At 43.7% G+C, this 15,783-nt stretch overlaps 1 protein-coding gene across 4 annotated transcripts; it reads left to right on the top strand.

Annotated features, from left to right (window-relative positions):
* Positions 1-30: 30 nt before the first annotated feature.
* LOC133890729 (exportin-T-like) lies at positions 31-7,684 on the top strand. 4 transcript variants are annotated; one of them, XM_062331244.1, is made up of 15 exons: positions 31-1,836; positions 1,917-2,012; positions 2,121-2,210; positions 2,299-2,403; positions 2,620-2,679; positions 2,877-2,939; positions 3,036-3,125; positions 3,751-3,915; positions 4,368-4,541; positions 4,661-4,720; positions 4,838-4,936; positions 6,091-6,237; positions 6,563-6,718; positions 6,807-6,863; positions 7,270-7,684. In XM_062331244.1, exons 1-13 carry the CDS (start codon positions 145-147, stop codon positions 6,650-6,652), a joined length of 2,931 nt encoding a protein of 976 aa, XP_062187228.1. In that variant the 5' UTR covers positions 31-144; the 3' UTR covers positions 6,653-6,718; positions 6,807-6,863; positions 7,270-7,684. The 4 variants fall into 4 exon arrangements, with proteins under 4 accessions (XP_062187228.1, XP_062187227.1, XP_062187229.1 ...); XM_062331243.1 differs by having other exon boundaries at positions 6,814-6,863; XM_062331245.1 differs by having other exon boundaries at positions 6,819-6,863.
* Positions 7,685-15,783: the final 8,099 nt, after the last annotated feature.

Below are 15,783 nucleotides of genomic sequence, written 5' to 3' on the forward strand. Positions count from 1 at the left end.
AAACCACCCGTCGTCCTATAGTCCTAAGCAAACAAAAGGAAGGAGCACGGCGGAGCAAACCCTCTCCCCTCCTCTTATATTAACCCCACCTCCGCCTCCCTTCCCCTCTCCGCCCCCTTCCGCCCCAGATTCCTCCGCACCGCCATGGACGATCTCGAGCAGGCCATCCTGCTCGCCTCCGATTCCCCGGCGGCCGCCGCCGCATGCCCGGCCGTCCGCGCGGAGGCGCTCGCCTTCTGCGCCCGCGCACGCGACGAGTCCCCGCCGTCGTCGCTCCTCCGTCTCTGCCTCTCCGGCCTCACCTCGTCCCCGCACGCGCAGGTCCACTTCTGGTGCCTCCAGTCCCTCCACTACGCGCTCGTCCGCCGCCGCCTCGCGCTCCCCGACGACCTCGCGCTGCTCCGCTCCTCGCTCCTCTCCCTCGCGGTTTCCTCGCACTCCGCGTCGCCGCCCTTCCTCCGCAACAAGCTCGCCCAGCTTGTGGCGCTCCTCGTCCGCCTCGATTATCCCCATGTCTACCCTTCCTACTTCCTCGACCTCCTCCCGCCCCCGCCGCCGCAGCCGGGCCCGACGGACATGTTCGCGCGGGTCCTCATCTCCCTTGATGACGACCTGCTCTCCCAGGACTACCCCCGCAGTGCTGACGAGGCCTCCGACGCCATGAGGGTGAAAGATTCCATGCGCGCGCAGTGCGTACCCCAGATCGCCCGCCACTGGCACGCAGCCGCCTCGACCCTCCGCACAGCTGACCCTGCGGCCGCGGCCGTAGCCCTCGACGCGGCGCGCAGGTGCATCTCGTGGATCGATGTCGGGCTGGTCGCGAATGATGTGTTTGTTCCTCTGCTCTTTGACATTGCGATGTCCCCTGGAAGTGCGGGTCCGCTTGCTGCTGCAGCGGTAGGGTGCCTTTCTGCTGTGGCGGCTAAGGGGATGGACTCGAGGGCGAAGGTGGCATTGCTGAGGTCGCTCCTGGTTGCACAGCAGGGGCTCGGTAGCCCAGACAGTGGATTAAAGATGGCACCATTGGTGACTACATACGCTGCGGAGGCTCTTGAATGTTATCGCAGGCTTGGCCCTAGCGACGCTGATGGAGCCGCGGCATTGGAGATGTTGGAAGAGGTCTTAACGGCTGTATTTGCAGCTGCGGAGAGCTGCGACGAGGAGGAGGTGGATTCTGGTTCCGTGCTTGAATTCTTATCTGGCTATGTGAGCATGATGAAGGCACCATCCGAGAAGCAGTTGGGGCACTTGGGACGGATCTTAGAGGTGGTCCGGGTGCAGATGTCATATGATCCAGCATATAGGGGTCATCTTGATGCACTTGACAAGATAGGAAAGGAGGAGGAGGACCTAATGGCGGAGCAGCGGAAGGATTTAGTTGCATTATTCCGGAGCATTTGTCGTGTGGCACCAGCTGCAGCCCAACTTTTCATAAGAGGGTTGCTTGTGACATCACTCTCATCTGCAGAAGCTAGTGTTGAGGATGTTGAGGTTGCTCTTACTCTGTTCTTCTGGCTTGGAGAAGTGGTGGGTGAGGAAGAGATCCGGACTGGGACAGGGCTGCTCGGGGAGCTTGTGCCCATGCTCCTTTCTGCAAGATTCTCATGCCACACACACCGCTTAGTTGCATTGGTGTATCTGGAGACAGTTACCCGCTACATGAAGTTCACGCAGGAGCATGTGCAGTATGTGCCACATCTGCTTGGTGTGTTCTTGGATAACCGTGGCATACACCATCAGAATGCTCATGTGAGCCGGCGTGCAGGATACTTGTTCATGAGAGCTGTCAAGTTGTTGAAGGCGAAGCTTGTGCCTTACTTGGATACCATTTTGCAGGTCTTTCCTTATCTCTTTTGGTAGATAAACACTTAATTGTTTGCTATTCTAGATCTGAGACTGTGTCTGTGAGTGATCAGAGCTTGCAAGATGTACTTGGCCAATTCACTTCTATGGGCTGGACAAACAAAGATCCAAAGCTACCCAGCTCAGAGGATGGCAGCCAAATTTTTGAGGTGCACCGTCCATTTCTTACTACAACCCATCTTAACTTGCGCCTAGTCATTTTTGTTTTCTACAGTAGACATACTAACTTGGACCAGTGACATGTGTTCTAATTTCAGGCTGTTGGATTGTTGATCGGCATTGAAGACATATCTCCAGAGAAGCAGGCTCAGTGCTTGACTGCTTTTCTAAATCCTCTCTGTCATCAGGTGATTAATATTCCTTTTGCTTAATACGATGGCTTTAGGCCCTTTAAGACAAGAGAAACTTACTGATGCTGGTAAAAATTGATTCCAGATCGAGTCACTTGTTATGGATGCAAAAGCGCAAGGACATGAAGAATCATTGCGAAGAGCGATGAACCTTCAACAGATTATTGTTGCACTGAATATGGTCAGCAAGGTAATTTGCATTCACACATTGCAAGGTTGAGTTATAACACATTCTCTAAAACATGGTTTGTGATTATGCGAGATGGTTTATTAGGCCATGCCTGGTAAAATATGTTGGCGCTCTATTTTTGAAATCTGATTTATTCTCATGTAAATTTTCTTACTTCTGTGCACGGGAAGTCACTCGTACCTCACTTACTGGATCCGGATGTTGCCCTTTTTTTAGGGCTTTAATGAGCGCCTTGTGATGGGAAGTAGGCCAGCTATTGGGGTCATGTTCAAGAAAGTAAGTTCTGTACACTTGCCTATTTTCACTAGTATTGTATGTATGGTTTCTGCTTGTCATCATGTAGCATATGCAATTGGACAATGGTTGGAACAGTTTGAAGTCCTCAATTGCTCTTGCATCAATAATCAGCCTACTCTGTCTTTGGTTTTGCTATTTCTTCTGGTATGAATTTTTTCTTATAATCTTTTCCTCAGACCCTTGATGTTGTTTTGCAAGTCCTTGTCTCATTTCCTAACGTGAGAACCCTGCGATCTAAGGTAAATATGAACCTGTTCCTTTAGCATCTTCATTAGTTCCCAGCTTTGATGACATGATCGCACCATATTCTAACTCGAGCAAATGCTGAAATGCAGGTCATATCCTTTCTGCACCGGATGATTGAGATATTAGGTATCTCAGTGCTTCCATGTATTCCACTGAGACAATTGCTTCTTGATAATGAGGTATTCCATTTCTTTTTTTTTTTCAATGACAGAACCCTCTGTTTTCTTGGTTTTCTGCTTTGCTGGATCCCTTACCTGGAACAGAACTTTTCTGAGAACAGTAGGAGAGTCGTTCTTGGGGCACAAAAGTATAGGAACAAACTCTCTGCATCTCTCCTTCCCTGTTTTCCTCTTCTCCACTCACAACCATGAGCTCAGCATCCGCTGTATCTTCCTGGTGTTTCATCACTCACTCCCCAAAGGACTCCTCTGTTCCATCACAGCTTCTTTTCCCTTTTGTAGAGGGAATTACCACTGGTAATGCTTTGCTGATGTGGGAACAGCACCAGTTGTGCACAACTTGAGTGCAGGACAAGTTCATTCAAGGATTGTATTAGGACGGTTAGGGCGTTAGGCAAAGGATGTGATCACCTGGCAGGCCATACCTGGACATACGTTTTTCATGTCATCAAAGTACCCTCCCTAAATAATCCTAGCCTCTCAGTAGATTTGAAGTTTGTCCGAAGTTTTTCTTGGAGAGCACTGTAACAAGTCACTTTTTTTCTTTGTTTTTTCCAAAACATCCTACAATTAACTCTATTTCGTATCATTTTCAGTGCTCACATAATTATTATTTTTCATACAGGCAAAAGATATGGTGGATTTTCTCATATTGGTAAACCAAATAATTTGCAAATTTAATTCTTCAGCTAGTGGCATATTGGAGGATGTTTTTCCTACCATTGCAAGTCGTTTGTCTGTCATACTGTCACAAGATGCATTTTCAGCTGGTCCTGCAAGCAATACCGAGGTAATGTTGATTGCATCTACAACAAGGCCCTGCATATATTACTTTATTTTCTAGCTGCTTGCTCTTGTATACTTTTTGATGTCTCTGCTCATCTCTACATTACAAGAATGCTAGTGCCTTTGAAATGTGCTAGATTCATGGGGATATATTACCTTATTTGCTTTACAGTTTTCCTGGTTATGACGGTGCAACTCTAGCTACCTAACATGTGGCAAATATAGTTCAAGAGGCAAATATTATTTGTATGATTTATCAATACTCACTAAATAAAATCAAGGATATCAATATAATGGCAACAAGGTGGTATGCTAATATACTCCACTTTACGTTGTGTGGCTAGTTTGATTAGTTTGGACAGCATCAATTCCACTAGCTTAAGTGACTAACCTTGTGCAGGTACTGGATGAATTGCATGGTTCCTTGTGTAATATATTATTGTCTTACCACTGCAGGAAATACGAGAATTGCAAGAGCTGCAGAGGACATTATATACATTCTTGCATGCTATGGCAGCACATGATCTTTCTACAATTCTCCTTGCTCCTAGCAGTAGGCAGTATCTGGAGACCATAATGCAGTTGCTTTTGTTTACTTCATGCAGTCATAAAGATATACTACTCCGGAAGGTGAGGACTATGGTTGATCATGATTTCCTATCTTCTTTCTCAATCTGCATTCTCAACTTTCACTGTAAGCTAAACCTGTGGACACTGTTTACTCACACCTTGGCCACGGTTTTTTTTAGGCATGTGTACAAATTTTTGTCAAACTTATAAAAGACTGGTGCACTAACTCTGAAGATAAGGTAATATTATGTTTACTTCTTTACGATGTTATGTCGTGAATTTTCAACTATCCAGTACTTGGCATTCAGTTGGATTACTCATGTAATTCTTGTTTTGTTATGTTCTTGTTTCTTCAGCTTCCTGGCTTCCGAGTTTTTATGATCGAGAAGTTTGCTACTGGCTGTTGTTTATACAGTGTCCTTGACAAATCATTTGATCTACGTGATGCAAATACGGTAATACATGTCACCTTTCTACAATTTGAAGTTGCAATCATTATATTTGATGTGTTGAAAGTAAACCTTCACATAGCTGTTATGGCTGTTTGTCCGTGGCTCTGTTTGTATCTTAGTAACTTTTGATAATCTCCATGTTAGTGGGATTTATAGGCATCAGCAATGTGAGCCATGCAAGTCAAACAAATTTTGGAGATTATCTTTAGTATTATATTGTGTTGCTAGGTCAAGCATGAAAGGTTTCTAACCACTGCCTACCATCAGTAGGGTGAAGTGGCAATTAAATTTCAGCTGACACAAGTTATTCAGCTGGATTATGTAACCTGTAGGACGGATCTGATTTCTTAAAAATGTTAGGACCTTTAACTTAGAGAAAGTTGAAGTTGTGTCATTATACTGTAATATTTTTCTGTAACTCATCCTTCATATTTGTTTGAACTTATGCAATAAAGTTGCTCCCTTTTTTTTTTTTTTTTTTTTTTTTTTGCTGTTGTTCTAAAGTGGACTGAGTTGCTTTTAAGTTCATTTTGGTTTTAATATGCAATTTTTTCCTTCTAACTAATTCATGCTTAGTGATCACCTCAGGTTCTTTCCCTTGATGGAATTTTTTCCCCTACTGATAAGTTCCAGAAATGCTTGAGGGGATGTACCCTGATAAACTAAATTGATTTCAGAACCTCAGCTACCAACACATTATTTGATGCTGTGCTTTGGCAGAAATCAAAATACATTGTGCTTTGTCCAAATTTTTGAACTAGTCCATGAACTTTACTATTTAAGCTTCTCTACACTGAAAGGGTGTGTATAACTACTTGGTTTCCTTGTCTTATAGCTGTTATGTGTCAAAATAGAATGCTGAGTTGGGCAGTGCAAATGTGCTATGTCCTAGTGCAGTGGGGATTAGTAAAGTGCTTGGTGTCCAAACTAGGCATGTGCCAATGCACTTCTGAGGACAGTGGGGCTTGGTTATTACATATTGGCTGCTTAGTTTAGAGTCTCAACTGGACTTTACACGTCTGTTTGTTTCAGAACTCTCTGTGTTGTCATTTTACAGCATTACTATACTCTAAAGTCAATATGCTTGGTGCATGGTGATAGATGAATTAATCCTTTTTCGTCAAGCACTTCATTTATTTGACTTGTTCTTTATATAGCTTGTTCTCTTTGGTGAAATCGTGATGGCCCAAAAGATTATGTACGAAAGATTTGGGGAGGACTTCATTGTAAACTTTGTAACAAAAGGTCTTCCAGAAGCTCACTGCCCACCAGACCTAGCTGAACAGTACTTCCAGAAGTTACAGGTATGCTAGCTCTTTTGATCTCACATGGTTCTCATTTCTTAATTGATATATCTGGAAATTACTATATTCAAACTTAGGAAGTTGAACCACTTTTCTTAAATTCGGGAACTCAAATTTGAGTAAACTATGTTGCTGTGCTGTCAATAGTTGGACACTTAGATGCTTTGCATCACAAAACAACTTGACTGTCAATACTAGTAACAAGGTGTTGACGTGATTTAGAGTTCATGATGTAACCTCACACTTTTAAATAGACTGTTTCTTTTTTGGATTGTTTAAATAGACTATTTTTTGTTGTAATGAGTGTAACTTTCTGCTTCAACAGGGAAATGATATCAAGGCATTCAGGACATTTTATCAATCGCTTATCGAGAAAATAAGACAACAAGAGAATGGGAGTCTTGTATTTAGATAGCATCATTCATTCATTTTGAATATGTTTGCCAGCAGAAGACTCCTCAGCTGTGTGATTCAAGTATAGGTATTTCTGTATTCTTGCTTGTTATATTTCTTTTCTATATGGTTTGCTTGTTTCTTTCCTTTTTGTATTTTTGCCTAATTATTTATAGTTTGTAGGGTAGTTGTGTCGTCAATGTATATAGAGCTACCATTTGTGAGATTGGAAGGTATTCTCTTGCCTTTAATGCGATTCAAGTTATCTACCAATCTTTTTCTGTTTTTTTGCAACTCCCCATGGTGTCTTATGTTGTGTTCTTCCTGTGCATATTGTTGGGTACTTCTGTTGTCCTCAGCATTCCATTCCAATAGTTTGATGTATTTACAGGATTAATTGTAAACTCCGTACATTTGTCTTGCAATAGCAGTACATGGCTGCAAGCATTATCCTGGTTATGAACTTATGACCTTAATGCCTATTTCAGCTGGGTGGAATACATTTGGTTAATTGCTTTATCTGGTTTTACGTCACAACTGAAAAGGAACATTTATATGCAGTCTCTTTCCCTTGTTTCTCGCTTTAGTCTGTGTTGGCTACATGTAATTTATCAGAATTTACCCTTGCATGCTTTGCAGATGTATACTGCGGGAATATTTTTTTACCAAGTCTGGCTACCGTGGCGAAGTTCGTTATTCATCGCGTGCTAGTGAGATGCAAGGGGGAGTGCAGAAAAAGAAAAATACAGGGTTCCATTTGTTTGTTTTGATCTTTCTCCCCAAATCATAAATTGTTCTGCTATCTGGGCCTGAAATTTTTGCAAGGTATTTTCAGCGAACTAGTAGTTGGGACAGGGGAAAGAGTGTTGTGTAGGCAGTGTTTTTCCTGACAAAAAATTGTCACACCGCCTGTTGTGTATTGTGTTATACCAAATTTTGCGGGACTCAGAGGTTTTCACCCCCCCCCCCCCCATATTTGTCATCAGGGGTACTGTACATATTCTTCAATATCCTTGTGCCATTCGCTTCATAAATTATTGTCACCTTTTCGTCAGTCTGATGATGCAGTGACAACAGAGCATGTCATGCTGATGCTGTGCAAGATTTGAACTTCAAATCTCTGTTTTTTAACCCTCCAAGTCTGCAATATCTCTACCTGCTAGAAAAATCCATGACCCGTGCTGCTGCTCTATTCGACTGTTTAAAGCTTTTGCCCTGTCTAGCCCATCCTGTTTGGCGGCCGCTGGAGCTTGTAAAGAACATCAAAGTGCAGGGAAATGTTTGGCATGCCAAGCTCCAAGTCAGGTTTTTTGTAGCGCTCTTACCCCAGTTTCTGAATACAGAGCTCAGAGAAGCTGAGCCGAGCCGAGCCTTAAAGCTGGGGTGTTAGGCCTCAGATTCTACTTAAGAGTTTGTTTGTTTCTTATTATGATTCTAATATTCTGATTTTAAAGTTAAAATCAGAAATAAACAGGTTAATTTTACAATTTAGATTTCACAATCGGGAGACAGATTATGTATAATCTATAATAAAAAAGTTGATTCTGAATTATGGATTATGACTCATATTTAACTACTAATACCATTATAAACGTACCATTTCGTTTCTTTTCTCCTCTCTCTCCCTACTCTCTTCATTCGCTCTTGTTGCTCGGCTGAGCCGCCATAGCAGAGGTCAAAGCTAGGCGCCATTGTCCGCCATTGCCATCGTTGGTGCTGCTCCACTGGCCTCTGTCCGTCAAGATCCACCTAGGAGAGTTCTCCTTGTCGCTCTCTCCTTAAACATGAGCACTTCTTCAATTTTTCCCCATTTGTGCTGTCTTTGTCCAATTCCTTGCGCTCAACGCTTTTATGTGCTCCTCTCATTCTTCTTGTTCCATCTGTATGCGCAGTGAAGCCATGAGCTCGCCGGATTTCAGAGTCCCTTATCGCACCACCGTCATCAATCATTGTTGTTGGTCCTTCGCATATGAGGTCAGAGCTCCCTTCCTCTCTGTTAATTGAGCACTGGAAAGACATAGGTTAGCTTCATGTCGATGATTAGTCGTTGTACCACCGCACACCGTGGGCCTCCTTTTCCTCGATGCCGATTGTCGTCGCCTGCTCTCTCTGATCGTCAATCAACACTGCGACCATCGTAGATAGTTTCCTTATATTGTTGCGATTCCATATAGCTTGATCCCGCCGTTTCCCGTAGCTTGTAGCTCGAGGTCACCCTCGCCGCAGTCCATGGAGTCCAGCCAGTCCAAGTAGCGCCGTCGCCGACTGTTTGCACAGTAAGATGCCGCGAATCCATTTTGCCGTCATAGCCGTGCCGCCGTTCGCGTGGTAAGGGAGTCAGTAGGAGAGGGGGAAAGAGAAGGAAGATTATAATAATCGGGTGGTGTTTATTTTAGATTGTGAGAATCATAATCTGAATGATTAGAATCATAATAAAAAAACAAACAGCCCTAAGTAGCTTCTGGATCTTTATTTTAGAGCGCTCGGCCAAATCTTTTTGGCTCCAACAAGCTCAATACTGGATTCTGTTACCTAGCAAAAATGCAGGATTGCGACAAGTGCTGGGCAATCCGGCATGATCATATCTTTTGTTCCAGCTTGTTCTTTTGACCCAACAACATACCTGCGTGTTAGTCTGCTAGAGACGGATGCACATGTAATCATGCGCATGTCACGGATCATAACGCAATGGGTCATTGTATTTCGGACTGGAAAAATCCGTATCAATTATCTGGTCACTACAATGTATTCTAAACAGAATGGGCCCCAGGTTTGCAAGCATACAAGAAATTGTATATGTTTTATTTGATATTTTAGTACTCTGTCATTGATAGAGTGTTAAATTTATCACTAGATCCACTATTATAGATCTAGAGTATTTATTTATCATTCTCAGTGAGGAATTATCACTCCAGTGTAGTGGTAAAAAATTAAATATTTTATTTTATTGTGACCACTGTCATGTCCAACTCAACTCATCCATACCGGGTCATTCTTTTTGATCAAACCTCTTGGGTCAACGCGGCTCACGTTCATGCCACACAACACGGCTGGAAAGGGCCCTGGCCAGGCAAACATGGGACCATTTACAAATTCCAACAGAACTATGGGACAAGGCACACAAACAAATGCCAAGAGTTGAAAAATCATGGATCACATACAGAGGTGACAAGATAAGCCAAAGAATTGAAATGAAAGTAATGCATCATAGAGAAATGACAAGAAAAAACTGGCAAGCTGAACAACTATCACTTTTCTAGTCCACCACAAGCTTGCCAAAAACTCGGCTCTTTAAGCCAACGAGGAAGAATATCTAGCTCGGCCCAGCTTGGCTCGTCTCGTTGATGTTGTTTTTACCAGCCTTTTTTGTTTTTGGAAATGGGGAAAAAGAGGTGTTACTTAGATATTACTCCGCAAACTATCGTCACAAAAGAGTACTAACAACCAGCTATATCAATATGAAAAAAATTGTATTTGGGTGCTAATTGTCTTGTAACCATGACTCCATGAGGTTGTTGACCTGTTGCAGTGTATGGGAAGTTTGGAGCAGATGCTGCTGATCCGATGTCTTGAAAAGATATCAAGACAAAAGCATGCGTTGACATGAAAAGTTTACAATAACAATTAATAATGACACTATGCTAAAGGATGTTTGCTAATGGAGTTAGGTTGATTAAATGCCTACTCTAAAAGATAAAGAGGATCAATTATGATTGTATCTCCAGGATAAAATAAGTTAGTTTAGAACCAGTCTAAGGGAAAAATTTCGCATAGGAAACACCTTCTTCTTGGGTTCCAATGTCAAGTAACCTGTCTATTGAAGAAGCATGCATTCCCTTTCAAAACAAATGGTCGGTATTCAGTTCAGTGTATATGCTTGTTGACCAAATCAAGCTGAAGATAGTATCTGATTAGAAAAGGTAATGAAGCTAGCTATTGAACTGAATAGGTAATGCCTTGTATGCTTGTAGCCGACAGATTGAAATGCTCCAAATCAACTAATGCCTTGAGCAATTATCCAACTGGCGTTTGTAACACGTATACGAGTCATGATTGATGCATCAACCCAACAGAGCTACAAATCCATGCACGGGGATCTTGAAGAATCGTCACCAAACTTACTCTAGCCTCGTTTCTCATATTAAAAAATTATGATCAAGAATATATGCTCACGTCGGGGAGCATGAATGATCCAAATTAAATCACAGGCATTTTCAACAAAATCGAGAACCCTAGCTAGATACTTTTTTTTTTTTGCTACCATGTCTCTTCTTAAATCAAAGCCATTGATCTAGAATTTTCCCTCGAGTAGAGCTGAAAATGACAGATGCTAAAAGAGTCTATATCATATCTTAAGGGGCTGTGGTTGTACCTGCCAAAGAGTTTATCCTTAAACACAGAAAACTAATCAGGAAGCAAGAGGTGCATAAGAAGCTCAGCTCATATATTAGCATGCATGCATGTATGTATGTAACTATAGCAGTTGGTAACGGGTCGTCGTGTGACGCTTCAGCTCTTCATGGAAAAAGATGGCGAACCTACCGGCCCATATCTCGTCACGAGGTTAACCTGTCGCTTAGCTGCAGGTGACTGTAATGTCATTTGCATATGTTCTTGCATTGGATCATATTTTTTAAAGTGTTTCTAGAACGTGTCAATTCGGGAGCTTGGTGCCAAGGTCACAATCGAGAAGCTAAGACATTCATGTCGGGTTTAAGCTAAATTAACTGTTCAGTGTCGATCGAATTGCTCTCTCGATGTTATTAGTCTGACCTTTTTTAAGAAACACCAATAGAACAGGACCCTACGTTCTCTGCCCAAGCTAAATTATTTGGTTAGCATCGACCAAGTAATAGAACACGATCAGTGTCAGGGTTTCTTGGCGACGAAACAAGGAAATTTGTTCTCCGTTTTTATCCAGCAACTTACGGCGCTGGGAGGTCAAAGTGAATCAATTATCAATCGATGTACTCGTAGAAAGCACGTGAGTTAGTTTGGTTAATTTTCTAATTGTCGTAACTAACACGGGTTGATCGATCGATGTGCTGCACTGCAGAAGTCAAAAGGATAGAAGGATTATTTCCCTGCAGGCACGCATGAACGTTTGACTGTCACTGCATGCCCGGTTGCTCCACCTGCCGGAGAAAAAACAAGTCCGTTATGTTGTTGTTGCAGGTGAAGACCAGTCATGGATTGCACGAAAGAAAGAAACCTGTAAAGATCCTAAAAATATCGACTCTTTACATGGTCTTAATCAAATTTGGGCGTATTATTTCCTTTCTGGTAAGACGTAAGAGCATATAATAGTTCGACGCATGTTTCTTCAGAAAAGAGAGTTGAACCGTTTCCTGTGAAATTATTGTCATAGTTAGGAGCGAATCCACATTATATCTATAGAATGCATATGACATCGATTTAATTTTTATTTTCATATGATTCATCATATATAGCGGTTCATATGACATCTTTTAATTCAACAAGTGAAACACCTAAATCTTAACAGGCCATATGTCAGTAATATGAGATTCGGGGGTTTCCGAGTCCTGAGACCAGAACAACACGGTATCACATGGCGCCTTCCCTCAGGGACTATCTCCCCGATAGCCCGATAGAAAAGTAAGGTCCGGGAGTGGGTGCTCGGGGCTAAGAACAGTTGATCCCCGAGCACCCAGAGAGCCTCGAGGACTCGAGGGAAGTGAGGTCCGGAAGTGAGTGCTCGGAGCCAAGAACAGTTGGTCCCTGAGTACCCAAAGAGCCCCGAGGACCCGGCAAGCCTCATGCTGGTGGACCCCGCAGGGACTCCACGATGAGGTGTCAGTCGGTGGGAGGCCCAATGCCGCATTTAATAGGGAGCATGGACGGTCACATCCAACCACTCTCCCCCATGCCTGCCGTACTGAATACGTCAGTCCCTGCCGCTGTCTGGCAGGAAGGCGTGAGCACAATTAATGCGGCGGGCTCCATCGCATGTCCTCTCGTGGGGCCCATGAAGATAGACGGTTTGAGGATATCTTTGATGGGTACGAGACTTATCGCCCTGTCACATCAGACCGCGTCAGGCCTACTCTGCCCAAATGGGCATGAGAGAGTACTCAGAAGTTGGTCGGTGGGCACCCCTTGCCTGCTAAAGCTGGAACGCGAAGACCAATGGAACCGTCCGAGGGATATATTTTCAACCCTTTGTAACATCAATTGTATACCAATGATAATCACTTTTCATTTATTATTTACGGGAACTCATGCCCTCATTCTGGACACTTCCTGACGGTGTTGGAATTGATCTCGGCCTTATCCCTAACATGACCGAGATAAAAGGAGATCCGTTTGCCCTCCATGCGCTCTGATCGAGAGCCCCAACCAACAAATGGTGGTGGTCCCACCTTGTGCTGCGCTATATATAAACCAGGGGGGAGTCCCGTAGGCCATGTGACCATAATTCGCATGTTAGGCTAATCTCCCCCCACAAACTCTAATCCGATCCTAAGAGAACGCAGTAAACAAGGTGAAAGCTACTGCCGGCGTCATCATCGACAACATTTGCATTTACACCGACACTCCCCGACCTCACCATCAACCTCTAATGTTATCACCGAGCTCAGGTACCCATATTCACGCTTCCGTTTTAAGTTAGTGTTTGATTTAGGGCTAATGATTCACTTGATTAAGGCTTGCTTAATATAACAATGGCATCAGAGCCACCTTTAGCTCTAATCAGACCGCTTTTAGACCTTAATTAGACTAGATCATGTTCGGTTGATGTCATCTTTTGATCAAACTGGCCTATTTGTTTTCGGTTTACATCAATTAGCTTTAAATTATGTCTTTTTAAGATGAATTAGGTTCGGCTAATGTTAATTAGGCCCAATTTGATCAAGTTTTAGTACTGTTTTTGTCCATTAAGCATGTTTAGTCCATAATTGCTTATGTTTAAGGCTTAGTTGACGCGTATTAGCCCCATTTAGCATCGGTTTAGACCTACATATTCATGCATTAGTTTCGGATGAGATGTTTTTTTGTGCACATTTGTGTTATTATGTGCTAATTGTTTCGGATTAAGGACCTTAGGCCCCTTTTTGGACCTCGGGTAGCATTTAGAAGGAGGGGAATCGGGGAGATTAAGCAAAACCCTAAGAAATCCCCAATTTTCCCCCAAAATCCGAACCCTATAAACCCTTTTTTCCCTAATCTCGAACCCTAGAGCAATAAAGTTAGAGGGGGTGGAGGTCTTACGGATCCGGCGCCTTGCGTCGCTGTTCATGCCCGTCAGAGTTCTTCTTCTTCGGCGGGATATTCTTTCTTCATGCACGCGCGGTTCCTTCGGTTCCTCCGCAGCGGGACGGGGCACCTTCTCGCCGGGCGCTCTCCCCCCCCCCCCCTCCCTTCCTGGGATACGAGCACGCCTCCGTCGGTTCCGGTGGAGCCCGTGCCCTCTTCTCCCTCTCGGGCGACCGGCGGCCATGTTTCGCCGCCGCCTCGCTCTCTCTCCAGTCGCGCGGTTTTTTCGGGGAGGAAGAGAAAAAAAATGTTTTTTAGGGTTAGGGTTTTCGGCCGACAATTTTTTATACTAGGCGATTTCGTCGGCCTGCCGTCGATCGCGATGAACGGCTGAAAATCTCCGGGCCGACGCACGCGCGAAAGCAAAAATGGGCCGAGCGCGTGGCTGGGCCGTGCCCTCGGCCGGGCCGGCGCGCAGCGGAAGCGAGGAGCTGGGCCGCGCGCTCTTCTTCTGGACCGATCGCGTTGCTGGGCCGCATGCTACATGGGCCGAAAGTCCCTTTTTGGGCTGAATGGTAGCGTGCACAGGTCTGGGCCGAGCCAGGCCGAAATGCCGTTTTGGGCTGTTTTCTTTAAAGTTTTGGGCTTTTTCCATTTATTTGGAATTTTCAGTGATTTCTAACGTTTTTTCCATTTATGCACTGGAATATCTAATGCAAATAGCCCAAAGTTAATTGATGATTAATGCATAAAATATTATTGTTAATTCTCTGGTTGAATTGGATCCAACGGGAAGATTTTTCCGGAGAATTTTGCGATCAATTCATATAGGTTCATAATTACTTTCTGACCAAAGTTGAATGTAATTATGTGCTATCTTTTCTGTTTTTCGCCCAACGGTGATGCGGATTGGAGTTTTATTTTTGCATGATTTTAATCAGACCAACGTAGAGTTATTTTCGTGTAAATTATTTTCTTATGATAAAGTCACTAATCTGGCCCAATTCTTCTCTCCAGCTCTTAACGCTTCCTCCATTGCCGTCACTATTGACGGCATAGAGCAACTTACGGGCAATAATTTTCCTGCTTGGAAAGCTAAGGTGACTGTTGTCCTTGGTGTTTTAGACCTGGACTATGCACTCAGGGTTGACGCTCCCACAGCTCCCGCCATTTGCGTGGAAAATTATGATGAATTAAAGAAAACTTATGATGCACTTTCTGAGAAGTGGGAGCGGTCCAACCGCATGTCTCTTATGATAATGAGGAACTCAATATCAGATGCAATAAGGGGAGCGATCCCAAACCCAGAAAAAGCTAAGACGTACTTGACATCTGTGGAGGAGCAATTTAAAGGCACCTCCAAGGTTTATGCCAGTACACTGATTCAGAAGCTCCTCAACACTAAGTATAATTATGGGTCCGGTGGTATAAGAGAACACATCATGATGACGACAGACATGGCTACCAAACTCAAGGGCATGGATATGGAAATCTCTGAGGGTTTCCTTGTCCACTTCATTATGACCTCTCTCCCTCCTGAGTTTACTCCTTTTGAGATAAATTACAATACTCAGAAAGAGAAGTGGAGCATGAGCGACTTGATCGCAATGTGTGTCCAAGAGGAAGAGAGGGTGAGGACTGAAAATAAAGATTTTGTGAATCAAATAAGCAGCCCCAAGAATAAAAGAAAATTCCAAGGGGATTTCAAGTCTAAGAAGAAGTTGCATTTCGTCGCTAAACACGACAAGGCAGCACAGAGGGCGCCCAAGGCATTTGCTCCTTCTGCTCCTGCCTCTCAAGAATCTAAAGATGACGGATGCCACTTCTACCACAAGAAGGACCACACTACCAAAAGGACTGTGTTGGTTTCCTGAAGTGGCTTGCAAAGAAGGGTAATGATTTCATAACATTCATTGATGAATTACTTTATGCTGATTT

The sequence above is a fragment of the Phragmites australis genome, chromosome 14, assembly GCF_958298935.1.
Source record: "Phragmites australis chromosome 14, lpPhrAust1.1, whole genome shotgun sequence".
Lineage (NCBI taxonomy): Eukaryota > Viridiplantae > Streptophyta > Magnoliopsida > Poales > Poaceae > Phragmites > Phragmites australis.